Below are 26,356 nucleotides of genomic sequence, written 5' to 3'. Positions count from 1 at the left end.
CCGTGAGTTTTGTGATCCGCAACACCCCTAACATATGAGATCTCCTAAAGGCTAAGATGATATTATTTCCTGTCACAGTCATGTGACCACTTTGAATTTATTTAAGTTTAGACGGCACACACACTTTAATCTAGTTATCCAGTTGTTGGGTCATGCAGACTCTTACTGACTCACATTTATTTATATATATATATCATGTTTTTCTTTCATATTTATGCTTCATGTGGGAGGGTGTACCCTGCCTTCATCCAGCTAGGATAGGCTCCAGCAACCTTGTGTTTTAGGTAGTAGAATTGTTCAGGTTTAAATTTCACTGTCCGTCCTAGAAGCAACTCTCTGTGTCTTAGCATTTATATATTTGTTTATCAGATGCTACACAAGAACTCCTTTATGCAGGGGTGGGCAAACTACGGCCATATGCGACCCATTAAACTATTAAATGTTTATTTTATTTGTAGTTCAGGTGTCTCCCCATAGATGGAGCACTACGTATAAATTCAACCTTTGTTCAGGTACATAAAGTTATTCTGCATTCATGTAGTGTCTGAATATTTGTTGTTTTTCTGATATTCATTTGTGATTTCCAAGTTGGACAGTAATATTTCCTATTATTCCAACACCACATGAAAACAATCAAATCAACCATTTGGTTAAAATGGCACTAAAATGAGAACAAAAACCACAATTTTTGAAATAAAAAATCCAAAATGTTCTGCTTTAAAGTCATTTTCAATCAAGATTAGGGCATGTTTTTGTTCAGATCTTGTGTTATTTCTTTGTTTTATGAGTTAAATTACCAAAACACTCCTTAAATCAGCTCCTGGTCGAGCCTTCTGTCAAATTTGAGAGCCCCTTGTGGCCCACGAGTAATAAAGTTTCCCCATTTCTGCCTTTATGTTTGGTAGTATATCAAAAAATTTTGGAGTTAAAAACAAAAAACATGAATGTTTCTGTACTGACTGTCTAAGCGTGTGACTAAGTCAACTATTGTAGGTCAATATCACATTCCAGAGATTGTCTCTGCTCTTTATCTCTTCTGATGTGACTGTAACAAAGTTTCTGACGTGCACACCGTCCCATGAGGTTGCTGGCTATCACTAGACTTAAGTAGGTCGCACTTAAGAATCGCTTCCAGTGAGACCGCAGAAGGCTCGCCTGATCCGTCGTGCACATGTACAACATCCCTCGTGCTCGCCACACGTCCTCAAAAGCACCGTGTCAATGCTGTGCACTGCGAGTGTAACCGGATCGCTTCTCCGTTGAGTTTAAAGAAATAAAAATCGTCAAGATCGGGTTAAGGAGGGACTTCCACCCCAACTCTGAATACTTTGGAACAACCAATATTTTTGTGTGATTAAAACAGAAAGACAGATCTCATCTCCTCCTTAAGAACAGCATTGACTGTATATGAGAACTGGACTCAGTGACCAAACAGGAAGTGTCCACTGGCTCCAAAAAGCCAGCCATATAACATGTTTTTGTTAATATATTTCCATATTTTTTTCTTTAAGTTATTCAAGTTATAGACTGACCAATCAGCATGGAGGCGTTCATTGTAGAAAAAATGGCGACTTAACTTCATTGGAGTTGGAAGTCAGCCGTTTTCTATTAGTGATGTCACACTCGCTCGGTCCAGTTCTCATATAGAGTCAATGAGCAGGATGCAACACGCTCGCGTCACTAATGCAAACAGAAGTGTTTCCTCGTTTTCAGCTGAAGAATGATATCACTCAGTCCAGCTGTCAGATTTGGCTTTTAGTCATTCTTTCTTTCTTTCTACCAATACTGGAACGCCGCTTTGAGGTTTGGCGAGCCGGAGTGTTTCACGGAGTGATCATCAATCATCCTCCAGTGTCAGCTGTCAGCAGCAGCCGCCCTCCTGAAGGATCTGTGTCTTTGGTCACTGCAGGAAACCTAAATCGTTTATGTTAAGCCCTAAAAAATAATTTCAGCTCCAAAAAAAGTTACATTGGTACAGGTTTATTTACACAAACAAACAAACAAAAAACATTGAGAAGAAACCAATTTAAGAATTAATTGATTGGATATTAAAAGATGCAATCGTGAATTTATGTTTCTCCACCTCATTCACGAGATAGAAACATTGACATTTTGAATTTTCTGGTAATTGAAGAGTTTTGTTGTTTTCACTCCATGCTTGTTTGGATGCAGGTTATTAATGTTCACTTTTATTCTTATTTTGTTCCAGACAAAAGTTAATGAATACAAAGAAAGAGAAGAGACGCCGATGGAATGACCTTCATCATTACTACAAGACTGAGGAGCAAAGGACTGTAAACATGGATTCAATTAGATTATTTTTTATATTTTATTAAAAAAAAAACAAGAAAAAGATGTCAAAACAGTTGTTTTTCATCCGTTGATGTTTAGTTGAAGTATAATGTATAATAAAGCTATATTCCTTGCATGTGTAGAGCTGCTGTGTTCAATTGAAAACATGAAACTTCTCAGACGGCGTCTGTTCTCGTGAGTTTATGGAGCAGCCTTCACTCGGCTGCTGGACCCTGAATTATTTTATTTTCACATCCACTAATGTTTCAGCATTCTGAGGGGTGTTCAAAGCCATAAGCCGTCCATCTGCCAGGTAGCCGATGTCTCTCATCAGTCTGTCGAAGCTGCACTCGACGAGTGAGGAAACTGGAAGATGGAGCGTCCTCGTTATCCAAGGAATGCCGTGTGAGGGATTTCAGCCTGAGAAGTGTTGATTAAGGAGGTTAAAGGCGTTCACTTTTATTGTCACATCTCTGACGTCACCCATAGGTTCTTAAATATCTTTCACATTTTTCTGTTGGAGGACATGCATAAAGAAAAATGCAGTTGTGAATATTTATTTGTTGTGAATCAGCAGCAGATAAAAATATGGAGTTTGAAAAAGATCTTATTTGTGATGTAGAAAATTTACCGGTGGGCCCACAATTCATTGCCAAATTTCTCATGAACTACTGCTCAATCCTGATCGGTTGTCATAGAAACAATAGCTCAGACCAATCACTGCTCACCGTTGATGTTTGGCTCCAACATGTCCGTATTGCAAAAATGAAAAAAAAAAGCAAATTAATGAATTTATTTGGTTGTAGCAGGAAGTAAGATATCTTCTGTAGATGATGTCACACTCGGTCCAGTTCTCATATACATTCAGTGGTGTCATTTGAAACGGGCTAAATCTGAATTCCTTCACTACTTATAGTCGTTTGCCATTTTGTATTGGTGTCCAAATCTACAATTCCAAAATCGAGTGCCCTAGAAATTTCCCAGAAGTCTTTGCAAACAACCAGTGTGCATTGATGCTCACTATATTGGCGAATTTAGACCACAATGCATTGTGTTTGAACATTTTTTTGTAAAACAAAATGTGCTTAAACGTAATTTTTAAATAAAGCATCAATGTGTTCATTATCAGAACACAGTGGAATCATAAGTAGACGTAAAATGCTCGTATTGATCAGATTTTCACTTTGTGAAACAGTAATATCATACTTATCGTTTAAAGAAAAAGTAGTGAGCGTGGTGTCTGAGGTGCTCCAGGTCACTTTATAGTCCTGCACTATAAAGTTTTTTAGCAGTTAGGGATTAGGGTGGGAATTCAGACACAACCTTGTTCTTATTTCCTGCTCCAATCAAACACTTTGAGAACTTACATTAAAACCTCTGGTGGGAAAGGAATGTGCACACGTGCAGCATATTTTAAATGCATACCAATATAAAAACTCAAGTTTTCCCCTGTGGGTAAAAGCTTTGCAACAAATTTTCTGAGGAGAGAATTTGAAGAGGGAGTCGTTGCGACTCACTGTCGCCTTTGGAATTTTATAAAAATTGACACGGCAATGCCTTCACCTCATTCTGTTAAAAATGCTGACGTGTTTTTATTAAAGAATTATTTCTGAAGTCAAAATGAGAATCGGATGTAGGTCGTGATGTATAAAAACCCACAGGAAACTTTAGAATTAGAGAAATATTAAAATTCCTGACGTGCTGAGCAGAAACCGCAGTGACCACACACTTTTACTGATCTGAGCTAACTGTCGAAGCAACACAAGTAGAGAAAATAAAGGAAACATTAATTGTTCATTACTTAACTTTTAAAAGGAAACAAAGTACAGGCATTAACTTTTTATATTTTGGAACCCCATGTTGTTGGTAGTCTTTTCCAGAGTCTTTTCTATTAAAACTTCTGCTTTTATTTAGTTTTTATTTAGTTTTTATCCACCATTCTGGTACAAAAACCTGCAGCTTTCACTGGATGAGTAGTTATAGTTTTACGCCCGTATTACTCACCAAAAAAGAAGGAAAAATGCTTAAGCCTGAGGAACTCATGGGGTCAAATTTGGTGGCTGTTTTTTTCTCATTTGTATTTTATATATTTTTAATAAATACACACGTATATATGTATATTCTTTGATTTCTTGAGGAAGTGAATCTCTTAGCCAAAATGAGCAAATTAAGCTATGGAAAGTAACTATTGAAGCTCAGAAAAAGGTTTTTGAGCTCTCCAGGCTTTTTATAATCAGTTAAATCGGCCGTGGTGCAGTGGTAGGGCGGTCGACTCCTGATCAGAAGTGAGCGGGTTCGACTCCGCCTTGCCCGCCCATGTGTCGAAGTGTCCTTGGGCAAGACACTGAACCCCGAATTGCCTCTGGTGGGAGGTTGGCGCCAGTGTTCGGCAGCGGAGCCACTAGGAGTGTGTGAATGGGTGAATGGGTCTGTGACTGTGAAGCGCTTTGGGCCCTCGAAGGAGGGTAGAAAGCGCTATACAAGTATACGCCATTTACCATACGCCATTTAAATCAGTTTTATTTTCTCAGAAAATATGAATTTATGAATGTTTTTAACCAAAAAAGGTCATTTAAATCTTTATTAACTCAGAAATTTGAGTTTTTTTTCCTTGTACTCAATTTTAAAAAGCCCCCAAATTTCTCATAAAAGGGATTTTACAATTACTTTTGAAGCTTTCTGCAATAAAAACTATTTTTTGAACCCTTCTGGGCATTATAAAGTTTATTTTTATCTCATTTTTTGCTTTATTTCTCTCAAATGTTGCTACTTTTTGGGACTTTTCATATTTTCTTTATCATATAATGAAATGTTAGCATTAATCAAGAATGTTTTGTCATTTATTTGTATCTTTTTAAAATGCAATCGTATTGCATTCAATCAATTTTTTTTTTTTTTTTGTTTGGTGGTGCTTAATCCTGGAGAACCCAAGGAAAGATTTCTTCTGGGCTTTTAACAATAATTTGACTTTTTTTTGTTTTTGTTGTTGCTTTCGGTATTTTATTTTGTTTAGCAGCAATTACAAGTGACCCAAAAAAATCTAATCTAGTCTAGTCTAGTCTATCAAACGTAACACAATATTGTAAATAAATAAATAAATAGAAAAGAAAAAGAAAATAGTGGCCAAATTTGACCTCATGGGCTCGCTAGTGTTAAGTCCAAAACATCAGCGACCTTCTCCAGCAGACGGCCTTCACTCCTGCATGTTTAAGCAACAGTCTGAAGATGGTAGACGTGTGCAAAAGAAAAAACAATCAGGACACTGACAGTTTTCAAAACCACACGGAGCTGGAGGGAAAACAGCATTGTGCTGGCTTATGAAACTGTTTACTTACAGCAGATGTCGGGCACTGAAAAGCCTTGTGTTGAAGTCTGAGTTCACAAGTTTTATTAGTGATGACACCTCACAGTGTTTCCTGCATTGCTGAAAGGAGACTTTCAATTTGATTTGATGCTATAGATTTGCAGCTTTTTACTTCATTCCATATTTTCTTATTTTGGATTCTTATTATAAAGTTATCAATACAAAATTGTAAGCCTCTGACCTCAGCTCTGTGGGAGTTCACATCAAAACATTTTTTTTTCTCTTTGGCTGCAAATCAGCAGAAACACAGGCGATGGATGCCAGAAATGTACGCCTGTAGGAGAAACTTCCTTTCTTTCCATGCTTGTTTTTGAGAAACAGCTGAGCAGAGACGAAGGCAAACTTCAGGAATCTTCTAACATTTGCCGGTGTAAAAGATTTTAATCGGCAGGAAATTGACTGAAAAGCTCCCTCCTGGAATTGACCCCTTGGCTGATAACGGCCACATGTCCAACACAATACGTTTGAAGCGGACAAAGCGAGATATTTGACATTTTCTTTTGATGACCGGGACATTTAGATCCAAACAAAAAACATGGAGTCCATTATGTTTAAACTTTAGCAGGCTGATTGTAAACCAGTGAACTTTTGTTCACTTCAAAATAAAGTTCATACCTCCAGAGAACCAGTTTAAAACAAAAGTTACTGTAAGTCTATTGAATACAGAGCAGTCCTCTTTAATAGACTCGCACAGGTTCTTAGTGTCTACAGGACCAGAAGTGGATCTCTCATGCAGACTGTCCAAAAAAGGCCCAACAGGAATGTAGAAAACTATTTTTTTACATATCATTGTAGTATTCTTCTGATGTTGGAGAACTTGTATTAAGAAAATTAAGATAAAATTTCAAGTTTTTAATATTTCTTTGTTCTTTTTTCCTTTTTTAAAAAAATCACAAATTTATCAGGCAAAAAGCTTTCCACTTAGAAAAATGGCAACAACAACAAAAAAATAGCCAATAATGTGTTTACTATAATGCAATGGAAACTTGGTTAAAAAAAAAAAGTAAAAATTACATCTTTTAGCTAGTCAACATTGTATTATAATAAGTATAAGTATATTGAGGTTTATTCCTTAAATGTTTGACTGTTTTCTCACTCTTATACAACTTTATTCTACTATGTTAATTATTTCTAACATATAAGTCAAAAATGGAAGATCTTAGTGGTTGAAAAAAAGAAATGACAAGAGAAATGCTATAAAATAGTTTTTATTGTAGTATAATCTGAACAAATAACTACTGTATAAATGCATTTAAATCAACACAGGCATCAAAAACAAAGAATATAGTCATAATTATTTAACTGCTCACATTATAGCTTATCTGAGGGATATTTGCAGACATTTTGTGAAGGTTTTTTTTAATGTGGTAGCTGTATCAGTGGCTGTGACCTCACAGGAAAAAAAAAAAATCAGATTGTCTCAGATGTTCTTCAAAACCCTTTGGAAATTGTTACCACTTGTAGTCTTTTTCTGTCTCATTTGGATAGACCACCTCGATATCTGCCAGCAGTGTCTTCTAGACTTTGATCTGTTGAAAACAAATACTTCTTTACTGTAAATCATTGATATCTGTACATCTAAGTGGGTACTTTATCCAGTAAAGTAATGGAGGGGCTGATAAGTTTCTTCACTGACGTCAGCCGTGACTGGAGCTTCACCCCGGACAGACTTTCACGCTCCAGTTAACCTGACATCTGTATCCTTAGAGGACGCCAAAGCATCTGCAGATGAGAGCCGTCCATGAAAACGCTGCTCCCCCATGACTTTAATGATTCTCAAGAATCCTAATCTCACAAAATACTGTATATATATATATATATATATATATATATATATATATATATATATATATATATATATGTATATATCATCCATCTGCACAGTTTCGTTTCACAAACTTTTCAAAAGGCTCATTCAGTAAAAGTTGTACTCAAGCAGCAATTAGAGGCAATTTTGGCAAAAAAAATAATTGAAAACTTTTGTAGGATTACCTCTATCTGATGTAGCTACAGAAAAAAAAAAAACACATGCAGATACTTGATGTTGGATGCTGTTCTTTGCTCTATACCAGATACTACTTTGTGAGTAAGGACTTCATATGTGATCCTGAAAACAAGCTTCCCCTGCATTTCCTAAAGCAATGATTCATATAATAAAAGACTCCAGCATGCAGCCGTCCACATGACATATATACACTCACTGTCCACTCTATCAGGTACACCTTGCTAGAACTGGTTGGACCCCCTTTTGCCTCCAGAACTAGAAACATTCCTCGCCTAAAAGCACTGAATTGCAATGTGATTGGCTGATTGGAAATTTCCATCAACAAACAGTTGGACAGGTGTGTGACAGTGACTGTATATGAATGAGGAGGAAGGACCACATGCAGCTCACTGTCAAAGACTCAGAAACCGATCTCGGATGTTCCGGTTTAGAGACCACCATCTCCATCATGAGGTATTGAAGCTTCAGCAGGTAGTGGCTACTGATTGGTGCTTGAAAAAAGAGTAAAAGTTTACAGTCTACATCATACTGTACACAAACATTTACAAGTGGTTTAAGAGTATTTACAATTATTGGCTTTCCTGGTCATCTTGGAGCTGTAAGGTCCACACAGACCTCTGTTTTAGAGTATTAACACAATTATAAAGTGTCACTTTTATGTAGTTTTTGCATTGCAGCCTGAACAGGAACATTCCTGTTACTTTTTACATGCTGGGTTGATCTCAGAGTCGGTTCTTCTGAGGTGAATCGTCTGTTTCCGCCCTGTTTACCCTGATTGTTGGTCTGTTTGGTGACACCGCTGCCTCTCTGTGTCGGAAGCTGACAGAAAAGTTGCTTTGATGGATCGATTGTCCAAGTAGGCTTAGGATGAGCTGGTGTATTTCTGACTGGAGCGCGAGCTGGTGCGGTCCAGGCCGTTCACTTGGCAGGAGCCCTTCCAGCGTCCTCCTGAGCCCCGCTCATCCAGAGGGGAGGTTCTGTAGCACCAGCAGCACAGGCAGGACTACAACACAGCAACACATGCTTTCTTGAAACCAACCAAAGAACAGGTTATTCTATAATACCAAACGGGAATTTCTTACCTGGAAACAGTTTTTAAACTTCTGGCTGACAAAGTAGAGGGCAATTGGGTTAATGCAGGAGTTTAGAGAGGCCATGTTGATGCCAATGTAATCCATCATTAGCAGGAAGCTGGCAGGGAACAGAGCAGAGTTTACAGTAAAGACTACAGGAAGTCAAATTATCAAGAACAATGGGATCTCATTAGGCTTTCGCCGCAAACGTACCTGAGCAGCTCACAGCGGTTGGGGTCGTTCTCATCGTAGACTGTTTTCTTCAGAATTCGACTGAGATGAAGGGGCAGCCAGCAGAATGCAAAAATCAGCACCAGGCAGAACACCGTCTTCGCCACTTCTCTCCTCTGAATCATAAATAAAAGATCTTCTTCAGTGTTTCTGTCAGACGGAGGGATGAGCAGAGCTCTGAACTACAAACCTGCTTCATGTGGTCGTTGAGGGCGATGCGCATGCCCTTTTTGCGACTGAGCATCTCACAGGTCATGAGTGTGTAGAAGATTCCCGTACAGGCCAGGGGGAGGCAGAAATAGAAGCCAAACAGCCACCAATCTTTGGCTTCCCGGTAAAACTAAAAATAGAAAAGGAAAAGTGTGAAAAAAAACAGCTTCCTTAACATTCTGACCAGGAAAATGTAGGATATAATTTAGACAAAAACTCTATTTGCTTTGTTTTCAGATTCCACTTTTGTACCAAACTGTCTAGATAACATCTTGCAGTTGCTGCTTCTTTGAAGACAGGAAAAAAACGTAAAATTCCAGAGTCCAATAGTTTTTCTGAATTCCTCTTTTGAAGAAAGTTTGAAATAAAACGACACAAATCAACAAGGAAAGGAGGCTTAGCAGAAGAAACACCATTCGATAATCCAATCCAACAGTTTTGTATGGTTTCAACATAAAAAGTGAAGCAAAATGTATATTTAAAGTCAAAATTAACCAACAAAACTGAATTTATTGAACTGATTTGCCATCCATCCATTCATTCATTGATCCATTCATTCATCTATCCATCCGTCCATCTTACAAACCTGCTGAATGCCTGTTGTTGAGTGAAGGTGGTTTACACAATCACACACACTCATGTTTACACCTCAGGACAATTTAAAATCATCAGTAAATCTTTGGGGCATGGACTATAATAGAAAACCGGAGGAAACGCACACATGGACAAGGAGAACATGAACGGACCCAATTGGGAGTTGAACCAGGACCTTTTCATTTGAGAGCACCAACCACTAGACCACCATGCAGCCCCTACTTTGTTCTTTTTACCCTTTTTGTTCTATGGCATGTATTTTGTGTCGTTGACAAAGCTTTTATGGTCCTTTTTGTACACCGTATTTTGTACATTTGTAGTTTCATTATAGAGGGATATGATGTGCCCTGAAACAGGCTGGGCGACCTGTCCAGGATGTATCAAACGTTGCCAGGTTGGAATGTGGCAGCCCAGTGACCCTGAAAGGGATGCAAAAAAATGGATGAATGGGATATCGTGTAGTTTAGTGAAACCATAACTCCATTTTCTATTTCCTCTTAAAGGTCTCCAATCTCCTCTTTCCTCAATGCTTGATATTTGCCAAAGAAAAGCCATATTAGGGGTTTCTTCTTTTTTTTTTTTTTTTTTGAGAATTTAGACACACTCCAAGTTTTTGTCCATCTTTTATCACATCATATGTGCTTTTCAACCTGCCAAACGAAGCATCAGACGAAGCAAAGTTTGTTCCAGACCAAACATCCCTCGTGTAAATGTGCCTTCAACGGGATATTGAATTGCACTCATTACACTGAAAGACTTTGTATTGGATTATAAATGAAAGACGTCAATTATTTCAAAGCCAAAGGCACTTTTTTAAAGATCCTTAATGAAATATCACTTCCTACATGACTCAATGGTCTTTTTTGTCAAAAAAACTTGGAGGAAAACTTGAAATAAAAATCCTGGATCAATATTAAGAAGTTTCTTAAAAGGTTTTCCTTTCGTTTTTTTAATTTCTCCAAAAGGAAAAGGCAAAAACTGAAAGGAATTTGGAAGACGTTTCCTTAATCTAATCATCACGTCTCATGGTGAATTATTTTTCTTTTGAGATGATATTATGCTAAAATTTCAGTGGAGTGTTATGTTTAGCGTTTAACCTGATATCTCCTGTCTTGAAAGGTCACATGTTTCAAATATTTTTCCATCTCCCTGAGCAGATTCCGGAATGTGCCATGAATATCATGAGAGAATGTCACATTAGGATGATTTGCATGCAGCTCTCCATTCCAAAATATCTTTTTAAATCTGTTAATTAAATTTTGGCAAAGACAAAAAGAGATTTTGATTAGACAAAATATTCATCCCATTAACGTTGTCCAGGCTCTTCGCTTTGATGTGAACCACTCTTTTGTCATTTGTACTTGAAAGTAACACCAGGTGCACAATGAAAACCGTCCAAAGCCTCTTCCTTCCTGACTTAGCCCAAACAGTTTGATCTAAGTGAACATGTCAGATAATTTTTAACACATGTGTTCAGGAAATCGATACATGCTAACTACAATCTGCCAAGCAACAGCTGCTCGGATCCTTATTCAAAGAAAAAGTTCAGCTCCTCTTGGAACGTCGGGCTCTGGAGACCATTAATTTAGCTCTTATCTTAGCACAAATGGCCGAGTGCATTTCTTCATCCTTATCGCATATTTTGTTTAACAACTCCTCTTTTTACAGAGCTTGAAGTCTTATTTGTTGCACGTGAATTGCAGCACTTTTGTAATGAATGAAGTAAGAGGAATCTCAGAGGACATTTATGAGAAGAATGAAGCCCAAAGTCTTAGTGAGACATTTTTATCACATCACCATCAGTCTCGAGGAGAAAATTGTATTAAAGGTATAGTGCATCATAGTTTGGGTTGTCCAGCCCATAGAAAGTCGTACAGAGAAGCAGTCAGTTCAAGGGGAATCCATAGGTTTTATATAGAAAACTGGACTGAGTGAGTGTGACATCATACATTGACAATAGCTTTCTTCCAGTACCAACCAAATTAAATCAATTAATTTGCTATTTTTCCACAATATGTCCACAGCCATGTTGGAACCAGATGTCCTCAATAAGCTGTGATAAGTCAGTGTTAGTCTTAGTCTATTTCCATGGCAACCACTTTCTCCAATCAGTCGTGAGCATATTAGAACACCCCTTCCAATGAAAGCGGGCTCAGGAGAATCTGTGATTCAAATACTTAGAACGTGTGACGCGAGGCCATCTACTTTTATTGAGCCAACAGAGCTGAAGCAAATATATTAGGAAAAAAATAGGATTAGCAAAAAAATGCTAGCATAGCAAGAGAACGACTGGACAGTAAACGTTTATTTCTCTGCAGAAGTCTATAGGATTTTGGCTTTTTGGGTACTTCCTGTTTGGAATGTGAGGGGGGAGGGGGTCACTCAGTCCAGTTCTCATTGGGTGCAACTTAAGGGGAGCACAAGTGTGCCCTTTAGTTCACTTGAGGCTAGCTGAAAATGAATCGAATAGAATTTATGGGCTCTTTGCACAATCTGTAGGACTAGGGAGGCATAAAAAATGAAAATAATATACAACACACCTGCATGTCACCCTTATTTACCTTTGTGTGTTTTATAAGTGTCAGCTGCAACTTGTCGCCTGCAGCATGCCCGTAGAAAAAATGCACATGTATGTTTTTTCTATACGGGCTCATCAACTGGTTTACAAACTTAATATTTTGATGGGCCACCAGTGTGTCCCGTACAGGTTTGCTAATTTTTCACCCACATCCCAGCTAGCGAGCTCAAGTGGACCCCATATGATTTAAAAGTGGGCAGAAAAGGTGGGCTCCACTTGGGTTTGTCCGCAGTTTCTGTTGTGGCCCCTCCTGTACTTGCCCACATTGGCTTAGGTGGTGCCCAAGGACTGGCAGCCCAGGTGGTGACCATGGTAGCTATGCCGGCCCCTGGTGGTGGTGCTACCTCACTCTGCCGGCCCCTGGGCGGCGGCACTTGCTGCGCTGTTCACCGGGCGACTGACTAGCATATGAGCCAGCCCACTGAGTGCCCACTTAAACCAATGTGGGCAAATACAGATGAGGCCACCATGGTAACTACAGAAAAACCCAATTGGGGCCCACTTTTTCTAACCATCTGGGGCCCATCTGGCCCTGCTAGCTAGGAGACAGCCGGTATCCACACGTTAGGGCAGTTAGGACTAAGGCTTTTGTGGATGTAAGCTCATTGGATACAGTCAACATATCAAAAGTTGATATTTAAAGGGGATATTCTCATCCAGCGCTGGTAAAAGGACTGAAATTAAGTGGTGTTAGATGCAGAAATTGGCATTTAGCTCCTAATGTGACAATCAGGTTCCGAGGTTTGCCTCCCAGTCCTTTACCCTTTCTTGTTCCCAAGTATTAATTACCCGCATGCCGTTTGCTTTGGTCTCGTTTTATCAAAGGTTCTTTTGGTCTCTATCACACTTCCAGCCTTCCTTCAAGTTGTTTTTCAACCATGTTTCTGCCCTCCAACCCAGTCTCTGCACCCTTTGCTTCATTGGATACATTACCAGATTGCTTTACAGAATTTCTCAGTGGATTGTTGGTTTTGTTGGATTATGCTATCAGAACCAGACCATCTCATAGATCCAAATTATGCATCTCCCTGTGGATTGTTTGCTTTTGGATATCATTTTGTCACAATAATCAAGTATGTAAGGGAAATCCGTGCTTTAAGTTCTCCTTACAGCTTCTCAAGAGTCGGCTCAACACATGAGAGGAAGGTGTGCATTTATCTTCCTTTCAAGATGACAAAAACACCATCAAGTGTGGGAGGGAGGCTTTCATTGACTCTAGCAATAACAGCAATTTATTGCAAAAAAGATAAGTTAAGAAACTCAGTCGACAAAAATATCTTCTATCATCTGTACTAGGAGTCTAAGCCATGAATGATCACACCATTACTTTAAGTATGGCCATCACCGAACCAGTTCAACTTCAGATAGACAATGAAACTCTTCAGTTCCTCATCATTGAAACACCTCACCATCCAGTTACCATGGAATTGAAAGTATAATCCTCACATTCATTGACTTGATGAGAGATGTGTTCATCCTGTGTGCAGAACTGTCTAAGAATCCTGACAACCCTTTTGAGGAGACATACTCTGACCCTAAAAGTTCTTCTCTGTACCTTGAATTCAATGATATTTCAACAAATTCAAAACCTTTTAGATGAAGTTGTGGGCAATTATTTAGAAAATTGTTCAAAAGTAATAATAAAACAGACATAACATCATGCCCTTACCTTCATAAAGCTGGTTGGCTGCTCTGGGTGCAACAGGCAAATGCGCAGCTTGTTTCCTCTGTAGGGCATCTCCATCATGTCAAACGCCAGCGCTTCTGGAACCGCCAGCACCACGGCAACCAGCCAAATCAGTGTCACTTCCACCGCTTTCCACAGAGGAATCCCCATCCCCTTCACCCGGCTCCATGAAGTCACTGCGTGGTAGCTACAGAAACAGGATGCAAACACAAATCACGTCGGGACTGCTGTTTTTGGAGCTCATGTGTCAGCAGTTTGAGTGTGCACGTGACCTCACCGGTCAATGCTGAGCGCACACAGGCTGAGGACGGTGATTCCCACGGAGGCTTTCTGGATGAACGGCATCAGCTTACAAATATACACACCGAATGGCCAGTCTTCAGCTATTAACTACGAATTACAGCAAAGAAAAATGCAAATGATGGTTGAGATAAGAGACAGTAAGTATCAGTCATGCAGGAAGACCTCTATGAGGTTCACTTAAAGGTCTTTCTATCTTATGTCTGTCAAAATCAATGTTGTATTTGCCAAAATCAACAGAGCAATTCTCTTCGCTGATGATATATTTTTCTGAAGGGGAATAAGTAAAAAAATAATGATATAAAACATCAAATTTTATTATTTTGGAGTGAGGATAGGGGGTCCCATATAGCTCATAGTTCTATACACTAAATAAAAACACATCTTGAGACTATACAAAAAAAAATCCCATTCAGGGTATTTAACAAACGCCGAAAAAAAAAAAATCAGCTTGACTGTTCTTTGGAATTGCTTCACAACATTCCTTCACGAACTTGACTGTATCACATCAAAGAATATCATGTCACTTTTGGAAAATGAAGCTCTTAAATATCGGAGCGAGTCCAGGATGTGGTTACATTAGGACCAATTTTCTATACATGTTCCCAAACCCACGGATGTTTTCATGACTCTTGAGCTCTTCTGTAAATTATTATGTTGGATGTACCAGATATTCAGTCTGCATTCACATTTGGTTTTGATTACATACATGTTTGTGTGAATATTTTGTTGATGTATTTGTGGTACAACCTGCATTTCTACCTTAAGAATTAAGATCATCTAGTAAAAAATCAAATTGGAATTCATGCATAAAAAAGCAAGATCAACAGACCTGAAAAAAAACGGATGATAATAGACAAACGGACATCTTCAAAGTTACCTTATAGACGTTTATTGGGATGGCGATGATGATATAAAGCAAATCTCCAAGAGCCAAACTGCCAATCAACACATTGGGTCCGTTCCTCATACACTTGTTCCTGTAAATGATCCTCAGCAGCGTGGAGTTGCCAATGATGCCCACCACAAAGATCAGGCAGGAGATGATGGTGTTCACATACTTAAAGGCGTCCTTAATTTCCGTAGGCTTGACGCACATGGGGGGGAAGGGGCCCCTCGGGCGACCAGGCTGGGGGAGCGGAAGCTGGACTGAGGAATTGGTCTCTGAGACTTCTAAAGCTTCGGGCCCACTCTGGGAGTCGCGGACTAAGCGGGAGGCTCCGACCTCCATGACCATGAAGACGCACAGCAGCACACTGGCCCTCATCCTCACGCTTACAGGATGGTGTTGCTTCTGGTCTGAAGTGGAGGGTATGTTTATCAGTCCTGCAGAGAAAACGGATTCATAATTGCAAAATTATTACTGAACTTTTGAAAACATTTTTATTGAAACGTCTTTAGATTTAAAAGATGAAATGCCAATTTTTTTATTTATACATGCACTTTTAAAGCAGTTTGTAGTCTTTTTTTTCAAAATAAAAGACTTGATTTGTTAATACTTTTTCTCCTGAGTTTAAATCACCAGAGATGAAAAAAATGATTTTCAAAATTAACTGAAAGTAGGATTGGATGAAAATATTATTATTATTTTTTAATCATGTTAGTTCTTTGCCCAAAATTTGTAAGTTTTCTTCCTGTTCTTTGAAAGCTTGTAGCTATAGACCTGAAGGGTCAATACTACTGCCAATCTCATGGATGCTCTGACTGTGAATCTACGGCAACGCACGTACCAGCGGCTAATGCAGCGGAAAGTCTATAAATACTAGGGGTTTACATGGCGATACATCCTGATATTTCATTTGGCGATACATGTATCGATTTTAAATGCAGACATGACGATATTTATTTAATTATTTATGAGCTTCAGGGACTCAGATGTGGAAGTGCCAACCATTTGAAAATTGATCATGGAGGAGAATGTAATAATTGTGATTTTTGCTCGTCCAGATATGTAAAACACAAAGCCTTTCATATTTTGGAATAAAGCTGTAAAACACAAAGACTGGAGCAAGATCCAGGAGAATCAATCACAGGACTAAACTTTGTGATATGTTGCAGTATCGATATTTTGGCCACTCCAACTGAACGTAGCTTTACAGTAACTATTAAAAGATGTTTAGCTTTAGAAAAACTGATGGTAGTCAGAAATGTTCCGGTGTCATTTTGCAAATTTTGATAGAAAAATTGAAAGCATTTGGAGTTTATTTTGGTTTAAAAGGAGAGTGCAGAAAGTTACAAAGATATTTAGAAAAAATTTGAGGGTGAAGGAAAATTAAAGGTTCACGTTCTCTAGCAGAATACTTAAATCTGTTAATTAAAATAGAAAGATTGAAAACATTTTAGTCAGATTTAAGTCCTACTCTGATAATACTCTGATCTATTGTAAAAGTCTTTCCAGTGGTCTTTTAATTATTATTATAATCAATTAGCTAAAACCCCCCAAAAATGTAGTTTCAGTTTCAGTTTCTGCAGAAGTTTACTAAAAATTTCTCTGAGTCATGGGCGGAACTGTGGGCACAAATTGCCCCCTTCCCATCATCCATCTGTTTACACCCCCAACCTAACATTACAGATGTAACAAAAATGGCGAGCAATATTGGAGCAATCCAGCTGTATAGTTATGAACCATATTCCAATTTTTGACAATGAAGAGGTTTATGGATCCATTTGTCTACAAGTGGATGCATCAGAATGGAGCAAAGCCGATTGTAGTTTGTGCATAAAAACTCCAAGCTTTTTCCCACATATTCCACAATGATTTGAATAAAAAAGTACACAGAAATGGAATTTTAAACTGAAATATGTTCTCTATCATGAGAAAAGTGCCACAAAAATATGTTAAAAATACAATTTTCATCAGAAGGGGTCTTTAAAGCATAAATAGGGAGCATCCAAAGAAAGAAGTTCTCCTACTCCATGTCCTTTCAGTTTGTTTAGTCCTGTGCATCAAACAGAAATATTATACATTCACTACATCTGTTTTTGGTTTTTTTTTTGAACAGACGTTTTAAGATAAAGGACTGGAAAACGAGCAGCTTGAATCGTGCTGGATTGCATCACTTTTTTTTCCTTCTTCAAATCTTTGATCTGTCCAGAACGTCTTTCCTTCTCTGTAGCTGGAAAGCTTTTTGCAGCCCATGTGACCTAATTCTAGTATTTCTACATTACTGTTATCATACATGTTCACTTCTGTACTCTGGACTGAAGTAAGTAACACAGTTTGTGTTTGTTCAAGTACACAAAAGGAATTCTGTAAATACAGTAGATCCTACAACATGTGGCTGTTTTCACACAACCTGTGATCAAAGCACACAAGCTGTGAGCTAATGCCAGCTGTAAGGAAGTCCCTCCATTCAGCTGAAACCGACAACTCTGATCAAGTTCAGGCCACCTTAGAAGCAGGATCAGGTTCAGCTCAGATCCACAAGAAAATACAAAAGAATGTTTTCTTGCACATCTACACAGAACTGAAGCAGAAGTATTTTAAGTCTGTGGCTTTTGTGGGGTTCTGGAGCATCTATTAAACTTTGGGGCACGTTCACACTGGGGTATTTACACTGGAGTGTGTGTTCTCAAAGAGAAAGGTGTGGATGAAAAAAAAAACAAAAAAAAAAAAACAAGTTCAAGCAAAACAAAAATGTCTGTAGCTGGAAAAAATCGAAAATAAATCAAACTTTATTCATAAAATGTGGTTGTAATGGTTTAAGCTGCTCAAATCGCTCGCAATTAAAAAAGAAGTTCACAAAAAACTTGAAAGTTTTTTGGGAGCAGTTTGGTTTCCTCAAGTAAACAAATTTAAAGCGGTGACATTTTGGGTCACTCCTACCAATTTAGTCCAGAATCCTCCAAATTATCCAAGTCTGCTTTAAATACGAATGTTTTCTCTGAAATCCTCGTCCTCAAGGTTCCGGGTCACGAGGAGAGTTGAACATGGCCCCAGAGAAAAACGTTTAAGCTGATTTGACGGAGCTAATATTTGATATTAAGTCCTGAACTGGATATTGATAATTCATGTAGAGAAAATGGTATGGTCGAATCGGGGTGGAATTATATAAGTTCGCTTCCTCCCACTCCCTTTCAAGTGATCTACTTGTGATTCATTAAGTGATATGTTATGTATTATGATCTGATTGCTTGAAATAAACCATTTCATTCATTCATTCATGCTTTCTGCAGCTAAACTAACAGCTTTTGTTCCTTGTAAACAAACAAGTAAACATCCACCCAATTTATTTATAAAGTAAAAATGTCAAGAATTCACACTATAATCAGTCAGAGCAAACTCAGAGCACATTTTAACTTTCAGAAACTATAAAAAAATGCATGCACAGCATAAAAACTGTTCCAAAAACATAAACAAAAATAAAAATATACATAAAATAAATAATTTATTTGTTTTTGAGTTTATAGAAAAAGAACATTAAAGCATGTTTGAAGGCCGGAAAATGTTTTCATGCGTATTTATATTGACATATAAAATGTTACTTTTGTAGCTTCTACTTGCTTCTAATTCAGTAAAATTCCACTTTTTAGTAATTTTATAGGATTGAACAACCATAACAGACATAAATCAACTGTAAAACAACTTAAAGAACCGGGTGAGGGTGAAGAACACCAGTTATGTTTATGGTTACAAGACATGTAAGCATCTAAGCTCCATGCACTGTAAATTCTCATAGGAGGAAGTTTGAATGTGTCTGTTGAATGTCTCTTTGTGTCCCATCCCATGACCCCTAACTAGATGAAGGGGCTAAAAAAATGGGAAAAATTAAAGTTTGGGGGTTGGGGAGTCTTTAAAAAAAGGAGAAATATCCAAGCAGGACAAACAGACCTCAGATAACTGAGGGTGGCTGAAGAACAGCGTTTCTGTGTTCAAGTTTGTATGACAGAGATCTTTCTTTTGCAGACAAAGCTTGGCTCTTAGCCTCTCAAGTATCACGTGTATCTCTAAGAAAGGCCCAAGGCATCTTGGGATAAATGGGCCAATTGACGAGGATGGCAATTTCCATCGAGAGAGGAGAGCGTTCAAACGCGGCCACACAGATGTTGACTCTGGATGTACAAACCTTTAGCTGCGATCACCAAGAAGAAGTACTATAAGACAGAAATGCAGCATTCATCGCCCTAAAGGGACATGCTTTTGAACACATTTGCATTCGAGCGTGCTTTTTTTGGCAGCAGAATCACAGTCCCAAAGTCAGAACTATTTTTCCTCTCCATCTCCATGGAATTCTCAAGCGATCGCTGCTTAACTTTCTTTAGATAAAACATCTCAAAGAAGTATGTAGGGTTAGGCTTTCCTATAAACATTTCAATCATTCAGAAATGGACCAATAGTAAAGTCAAAGCTTTATGCACTTTGTGTGCTTGAGAAATTACAACATCCTTCTGGCTTGATGGATTACAGAGCAGCTCAATGGTTTACAACTTCAGTGGTCCTCTCTGAGGTTTTGTGCTTTCAAAAGTTGAGTCATTTGCACATTTGTGCCCAACCAGAACTGTACATGAGGGGAAATGAAAACCAGTTCGATTTTTTTATTCAAAAAGTTGAATTTTTTTAGGAGTTCAAAGTTCTAACTTTATGCCAGAACAGCCTGTTTAGTCAGATCTACAACTTAATAAAAAAAAGAATAAAATCTGTAGCTTCTTGTATCTGTAGACATAGAAGTTAGTGTGTGAAATGAATCAGGCCAGTCTTTTTAGTTCAGCTGGGGCAAACCCCATTCAGCCTGACCTACATTTGAGAACTCAGAAAAAAAATCAGTCGGAATAAATAAAGTGTGTCAAAAAACAGAAGACAATCCAGCACTTGACCTAAAGGGCCATCATTCATCATGTGACTTGATCTTTATTTTACAGTGAAGGAGTTAGTCCTGGTGGTTTTCATAAGAAAGTTTCTGTTCATTATGTTCTTAAGGAAAAAATACGTAAGAGTGTTTTAAATTGCTTACATTATTTAAGGCTTTAAAATTTGTGTTATTGTTTTTTGTACCTAATTTAGAATATGGATAGACCGATAGAATTTTTTCTGGCTGATACAAATAACCGATATTTTTCCTGCAACTGTGACCGATACTTGCCAATCCCGATTTTTAAGTGTCTCTAAGAGCTTTAATAATGGGGAGGGCCACAATTTTCTTTCATCACCACCAGAAGGCTGCATAGGACTGCACACCTCCATAACTGAGATAGGGAAAAGGGTTCTGTTTTAAATAATTTAATTATTTATTTACCTGTCTTCTTCACTGAAGACCACCTCCCGCAGATTGTTTTTGAGCGCCACCTACTGGCGAACTATATAATTGTAGTTTGAAACTAGTTCTATAGTAGAGGAAACAGCATCTTAAAATTTTTGAGGGCCGTGTTGAACGAGGGGGCCGCCAGTTGACTATCCCGGGTCTAGAATAACACAATGTTAAAGATTTATTTATTTTTCTTTATTTATTAGAAATTCAACCACCGTCACATTGCCAAGAACAGTACAAACATGCATCCAAAATAGAAACTATTAAAATATTAATACGGTATATATTTTCAAAAATGTATTTTTGTTTGTCTTTAATTAGCTTTTAGATTTGGGCTAAAGGCTTAGTTATGTTGAAACCAAACCTAAGTTAAAAACCTAGCTAACGGACCGATAGCTATGTTAGCTAGATATGTTAAAAACATACAGTAGCTAGCGATATGAGCTTTCAGCCCAATTGCTAGCGGACTGCTAGGTATGTTTTTAACATAGCTAGCCACTTTATGTCATGTGACGCCCGGATGTGGTTAAAAAATGACCAGTGTGGGTCATCCCAAACATCAAAAAGTGACGCAGAGGGGGTCCAAACCACATGTTGATATATCACGAGTTGGGAGTGAAAATGTGTTGCAACACTTGAACAGCCAGCAAGATCGGACCCCTACCCCAGTGGGATGGGAGGGGGGAGCAAGACTGTGCTAAATAGAGTGCTTCTCTTGATGTGACCACCGTTCATAGTGAAAGAGAAACATCGATGGCGTATATTTTTGATATTTGACCGATGCCGATAATATCAAATTATGCAAATGTTGGCCGATACCAATACTGGCACTGATATATCACCCATCCCGAATTAAGACTATTTTTTTGTGTAGGTTTTTAGATTCAGATTCTGTGTGACGCCCTTTTTAAGATTGGGGTGACTGAAGGTGTTTTTAAATTGACCTTTTTTGTTTTGTTTCTGCTCAGCTTCAGCTTGAGATGGGACCAGGTCTGGAAATCAAGTACACAATTTTTACATTCCAGTATGATAAAGTACCATAAGAATAATTTTCCTTTCACTTTACTTAATAGAATCTGTGAGCTGGTAAATACAGCATTCTTGGTTCATGTGATGCTTATCTGCAGCTCATTTAACCAGTTAGAACGGCTTCAATAAAACTAAGCGCAATTGCTGCTTATTTGAAGACCTACTCAACTAAAAATTGAGATTTTAACATTTTCTTGTTTCTTGTATATTCAAATCATTGTGAATTAGGAGCAGACAAAACATGCAGTCTGAAAGACCCTATTTGTAATGAGCCACAAGCTAAATTCGGATGTATTTATTTGCGAACAATTTGATCCATGTGACATCTGGCTCGTAATTGTATGGCTGGACAGCTTCAATAATGTTTGCGACTTTCGTTGCACCAGTAGGCTGGAGTTGTGACCAGGAAAGCTAGCAGGAGAGCATGTGAACAGATGGATGATAGGATGGGGTGGTCTTACTCTGCATGAACAGTCCTACTACCCACAACTCTGAGGCAAATTTATTTTGAACCATTGCCGCTCTGCAAAAACCACACAAGGTTTTAGATTTTGGCTAAAACCAGCTTAACCACAACCAAAAAACCCACTGGGAACGCTTTAAAAAATAGATCAAAAGACAAAGAGTGGGTCTTTAGGAGATGAGCCAGTCAAAGAGTAGATTATCAAAATAAAATCAACATTTTTTTAGATTATTTAAAAAAATGCTTAAAATGGATGAAAAGGGCAATCTGGGACCAGTATTGGCTTACAATATTTGGAATGATACCCAACTAAGATAGGACCGGTGCTTAAAACAAAACCAGAAACCCTATAACTGTTAGCTTTGTGCATCTAAAATCTAGCTCATTTGAAGGGTTCTGCAAAACCACATCTTAAATCTGATGTTTGGTCAATAAAACCAGACTTTCACATTTGGAAGCGGATTGCTTCCACTTTTTCTAATAGTTTCTTGCAAACTTAGCGAGGGAACAAACAAAAAAGACCTCAGAAGTTGGATTTAAAACTCAGTTTCACCACATTCAAAGACCGCTACACTTCAACATCTGCAGAGTCCGCTTTGTAGGGAGCATTCTCGCTCTTTGTGTTCTTGTTTGTGTTTCACCAAACTACTAAGAAAGAACTGAAAGCGTGGAAGAGTTCAGTCCAACCATAAAACCAGCTGCTGCTGTGAAAACACACAAAAGCTGAAGGAGGGTGTCTCTGCATAAACATCTCTTTTTAGAACATTAGGAAATTGCTTTAGCTTGAAAATTAGCTTAATATGTCTTCTTAAATAATAATAATATTAATAACAAAAAGGACCTTTCATTGCTGTTTTTTTTTTTCTCAGATCACCAGATCTTCCTTTAGACTCACAAAAAGCACACAATCACATGGATGAACTCACACACTTATCACAAGAAATCAGTTTTGAAAAATTTGGCCATGATCCACATACATCTCTGTCATGTGAAAGGCGCCTTTGTGCTGCAGTGCATGGCAGCTCATTACGTTATGTTAGAGCAGGTCTGTCTGATTTAATTGGAGACCAGTTTGAAATGGGCTGATCCTCTTAATCTAATAGATTTCCATTTAGAAACCACGTCTGACCTTTCGCTCTGATGGCTCCACTTGTTCCACAACAGCAAAGAAAAGTCCTCTGAGAGAAAGTGCACGAAGCGGACGCTTGGTTTTTTTGGAACAGGAAGTATACAGCAGGTGAGGAAATTGTGGAGGAAAAAAAAAAAAAAAAAGGAAAGGAAGAAACAAACGGCCAAGATTGAGAAAACGGACCTGCTGCAGCTGTTCTGAAGAACAATAGGAGGAATGCACAGGAAAGGCTGAGCGGAAAGAGAGAGGTTCAACGCCTGACAGAGGAGAAGTCATGAGGACAACCTGAAGGCAGAGAAGAAGGGGGAAGGGGTCAAACGTAGCAGATAACTCAGATTTATGCTATGTATTCAATTTGTAAAAAGGTTTTTATTTCTGTTTAAGATGATTAAATCTGGTTTAAATTTAATGGTAACATTTTGGTTAATTAGCATTAATTAATTCAATTTTTCTAAAATTTTCTTGAAGAATTGGCTATTTTTCTTAATTTATTACCTTTGCAAATTGTTGCATTTGTGTTAGCTACTTTTGTTTACTTATAAGTCATTTTTGCACACCTGTTTGAAAAATAAAGTCAGTTGGATTACTGAAAGGGCACAAAAAGAGATCAAAGCCTGCCATGGAAATCTATATTTAAATAGAAATTCACACAATATTGGCTTTTCAGGCATATTTTGGTTAGAAAAATTAAATTATTAATTGATTTGGGTTTATAATGAGGCAACAACAAAAAAACATCTCTATTTATTTATTATTATTTTATGTTTTTTTACTCTGAGATAATGTTTTATTTAAAAAAAGATTGTAATTTTACAATCCTGGTTTATATTTTAAACGAGAAAGCACCACAAATGCTGTCAATTTAAAGTTTACTTAATTATCTTTACATATCTTGCACACATTTTTTTTAGTAAATTTCTCCTCTGTAAGATTAATAAAGTTCTATTCTATTCTATTCTATTCTATTCTATCCAGCATGCAGGTCAATTGAGCAAAACCAGAAAACTGCAAACTTCTTTTTTGCTTTTAAAAATCGAAATCAAATTTAACAAATTAGATGCAATTTCTTATTTATAATAGATTATTTTTAATTAAACGTCTGTTTGGCACTTACCGAGCTGCGATGTGGAAATGCGTTTTCAAGATAAATTAGAAATAATCCAGTAAAATTCCTCCAATCCCACGCGTTTTTCTTTTTTTTTTTTTTTTGATTATTTGTTTATTTATTTCTTCGCTGTTGATTTATGCGCGCTCCCGCGGGTAAATTGGACGGTGCGCGCAGCAGCGGCTCCGCTCGGACTGAGCTCCGCAGCCTCCGCTGGATTTGGGCTTTTATATGCGCCATCCAGGAGGCTGCACGAGCGACCAATCACATCCCAGACATTCCCAGCGTCCCGCGGCTGGGATGCAAGACTTCCAAGGAAGCCTTCCTCTGAAACTCATGTTCTTCATGTTATGATAAAAAAAAAAAAAAAAAAAAAAAAATTATTAACAGATTTTGGTTTATAATGAGCCTCGCTGCATGCAAACTTACATTTACAAAGTGGAATGTAGCTGTGTTTTGACTCTTTGATAATTGTTATTACATTATTTTACCATTTTATTTTATTAAATGAGAAAACACCAAAAAAAGTAGCTTTTGCTGTAAATATAAAACTTTTGTTATTTTTTTTTTCAAGTAACTGCCTACAGTTAACAACAAAAAACAAAGAAAAGAATCATAAGTTGCTCATTCCCTCACTTGATACTGAAATTACAACAAAAACAAACTAACATTTCTCAGCTTCATAACAGATTTGGGCACAATCTTGTTTTCCTGAGTACTTTGCGAGCTCGATAAAGGATCTCCGACCCCTCATGCTCACACAGACACCGATCTGCACAAGCACCAACATGCACACCACAAACAAAGGACCTTTACATGGAGTTAATTTGATGGCACCCATCCCCTGCTCTATTTTAGGAGGTGACTATTCCTGGTGCATCATTACTGCCATTAGCACAGTCTCATATTATGCCATTAGCAGACATTATCACTATTATATGTGGCTCTGCACCTGCATGGGCAGTGTGTGTGTGAGGACAGGGAAAGGGATGTGTTTTTGTCTTTCTGCTCTATTCAAAGTTTGATGCACTTTTGTTCCTGACTGCTTATAAATGTTCTTTTTCTCTGTATTACCTTAAAAAAGTAACGAATTTGAGCACTCCAGGATCACTTTTCTGTTATGATATTAAAAAAAGATCCTGCTTTTAATATAAATATATGTATATAAAAAACCAGCTATTTAAATAACATGATTTCAGATAGTTTTTCTGGAAAAAATGAACTTTTTTTAGGGTCTGTGAAAAATTAAAATCACATTTAAAGATATATATTTTTTGTTTTTTGTAGGATTTTTTTTTGTTTGGAATTTATAAAAAATATTTGTTGTTTTGAACATTGCTTAGATACAAACATCTGAGCTACAAACTGAAGTTAATCAAATTTAAGGGTGTCTTAAGACTGGAAAAGTCCATTCGTCCAGATTGAGTCCTGAACCTTGCATTTGTTCTGTATTCAGACTGGTGTCTGTTTTAAACTAAAGTCTAAAAAAACACATGTGACTAAAGATCTCGTCAGTCATTGGCCAATGGAAGAACAATGGAAGTTTTACTACAGTTCACTGGTTCAAACTTTTTATTTTGGTGATAAATTTTGAACATCTGTTCAACTCTTTCATTGCTACTTTGGTACAGGGGAGAGATGCAAAAATTGTTTGACCGCAATGCATTGTGGTCCATATTCGCTAATGTATTAAGCATGGATGCACACTGGTTTTTTGCATAGACTTTGGGAAATTTCTAGTGCACTCAATTTTGGAATTGTAGATTTGGATGGCATTATAAAATGGCACTAGCACTAGTGAGTAGTGAAGGACTTTGGACAAGATTGATCCATGTTTGTCCGCTTAGGACCGGCTACGGTGGCCATTTTGGTTCAGTTGTTCCACTCTGAACACAAAGTTCTTGATATTGAGGGAAACAATTTCAGGTTCACTTTAAGCGAACCAAATGTGTCCAGTCTGAATACATCCTAAAAAACACTTTTAAACCTCAAAATTAAGTTTTGTCACATTCCAATCATCTTTTGATGTATTTTTAAAGCGTTCCAAGTGT

The 26,356-nt window shown here is 37.7% G+C and overlaps 2 protein-coding genes across 3 annotated transcripts in view; one reads left to right on the top strand and one right to left on the bottom strand.

The window, feature by feature from the left end:
* polr1d (RNA polymerase I and III subunit D) overlaps window positions 1-2,434 on the top strand; it is a 7,679-nt gene extending 5,245 nt beyond the window's left edge. Inside the window, exon 5 of the mRNA XM_024284141.2 lies at window positions 2,210-2,434. Within this exon, the coding sequence (XP_024139909.1) occupies window positions 2,210-2,257 (48 nt within the window). The 3' untranslated portion in view covers window positions 2,258-2,434. The remainder of the gene's footprint in view (window positions 1-2,209) is intronic.
* A 5,226-nt stretch (window positions 2,435-7,660) lies between these two features.
* On the bottom strand, window positions 7,661-25,226 carry LOC112153752 (endothelin receptor type B). 2 transcript variants are annotated; one of them, XM_024284144.2, is made up of 9 exons: window positions 24,315-25,226; window positions 23,384-23,485; window positions 15,215-15,660; window positions 14,312-14,424; window positions 14,017-14,221; window positions 9,156-9,305; window positions 8,948-9,081; window positions 8,744-8,852; window positions 8,524-8,664 (listed from the first exon to the last, which is right to left on the bottom strand). In XM_024284144.2, the coding sequence occupies exons 3-9, from the start codon at window positions 15,599-15,601 to the stop codon at window positions 8,524-8,526; spliced, it is 1,239 nt and encodes a 412-aa protein (XP_024139912.1). In that variant the 5' UTR covers window positions 15,602-15,660; window positions 23,384-23,485; window positions 24,315-25,226. The 2 variants fall into 2 exon arrangements, with proteins under 2 accessions (XP_024139911.1, XP_024139912.1); XM_024284143.2 differs by lacking the exon at window positions 23,384-23,485 and having other exon boundaries at window positions 7,661-8,664; window positions 24,315-25,216.
* Between the last annotated feature and the right edge of the window lie 1,130 nt (window positions 25,227-26,356).

Source organism: Oryzias melastigma, linkage group LG10 (genome assembly GCF_002922805.2).
Source record: "Oryzias melastigma strain HK-1 linkage group LG10, ASM292280v2, whole genome shotgun sequence".
Lineage (NCBI taxonomy): Eukaryota > Metazoa > Chordata > Actinopteri > Beloniformes > Adrianichthyidae > Oryzias > Oryzias melastigma.
The sequence above is the reverse complement of the archived record's forward strand: the minus strand, read 5'-3'. Positions and strand labels throughout refer to the sequence as shown.

Bases quoted from the DNA above. Each gene is read 5' to 3' on its own strand.
- LOC112153752 (XM_024284144.2), bottom strand. From the start codon at position 15,601: ATGAGGGCCAGTGTGCTGCTGTGCGTCTTCATGGTCATGGAGGTCGGA. The intron at 9,306-14,016 runs GTAAGGGCATGA...TTCTATTTTTAG, and splicing joins AGCCAACCAGCTTTATGAAG to TTTTACCGGGAAGCCAAAGA. The intron at 8,853-8,947 runs GTACGTTTGCGG...GTTCCCTGCCAG, and splicing joins AACCGCTGTGAGCTGCTCAG to CTTCCTGCTAATGATGGATT.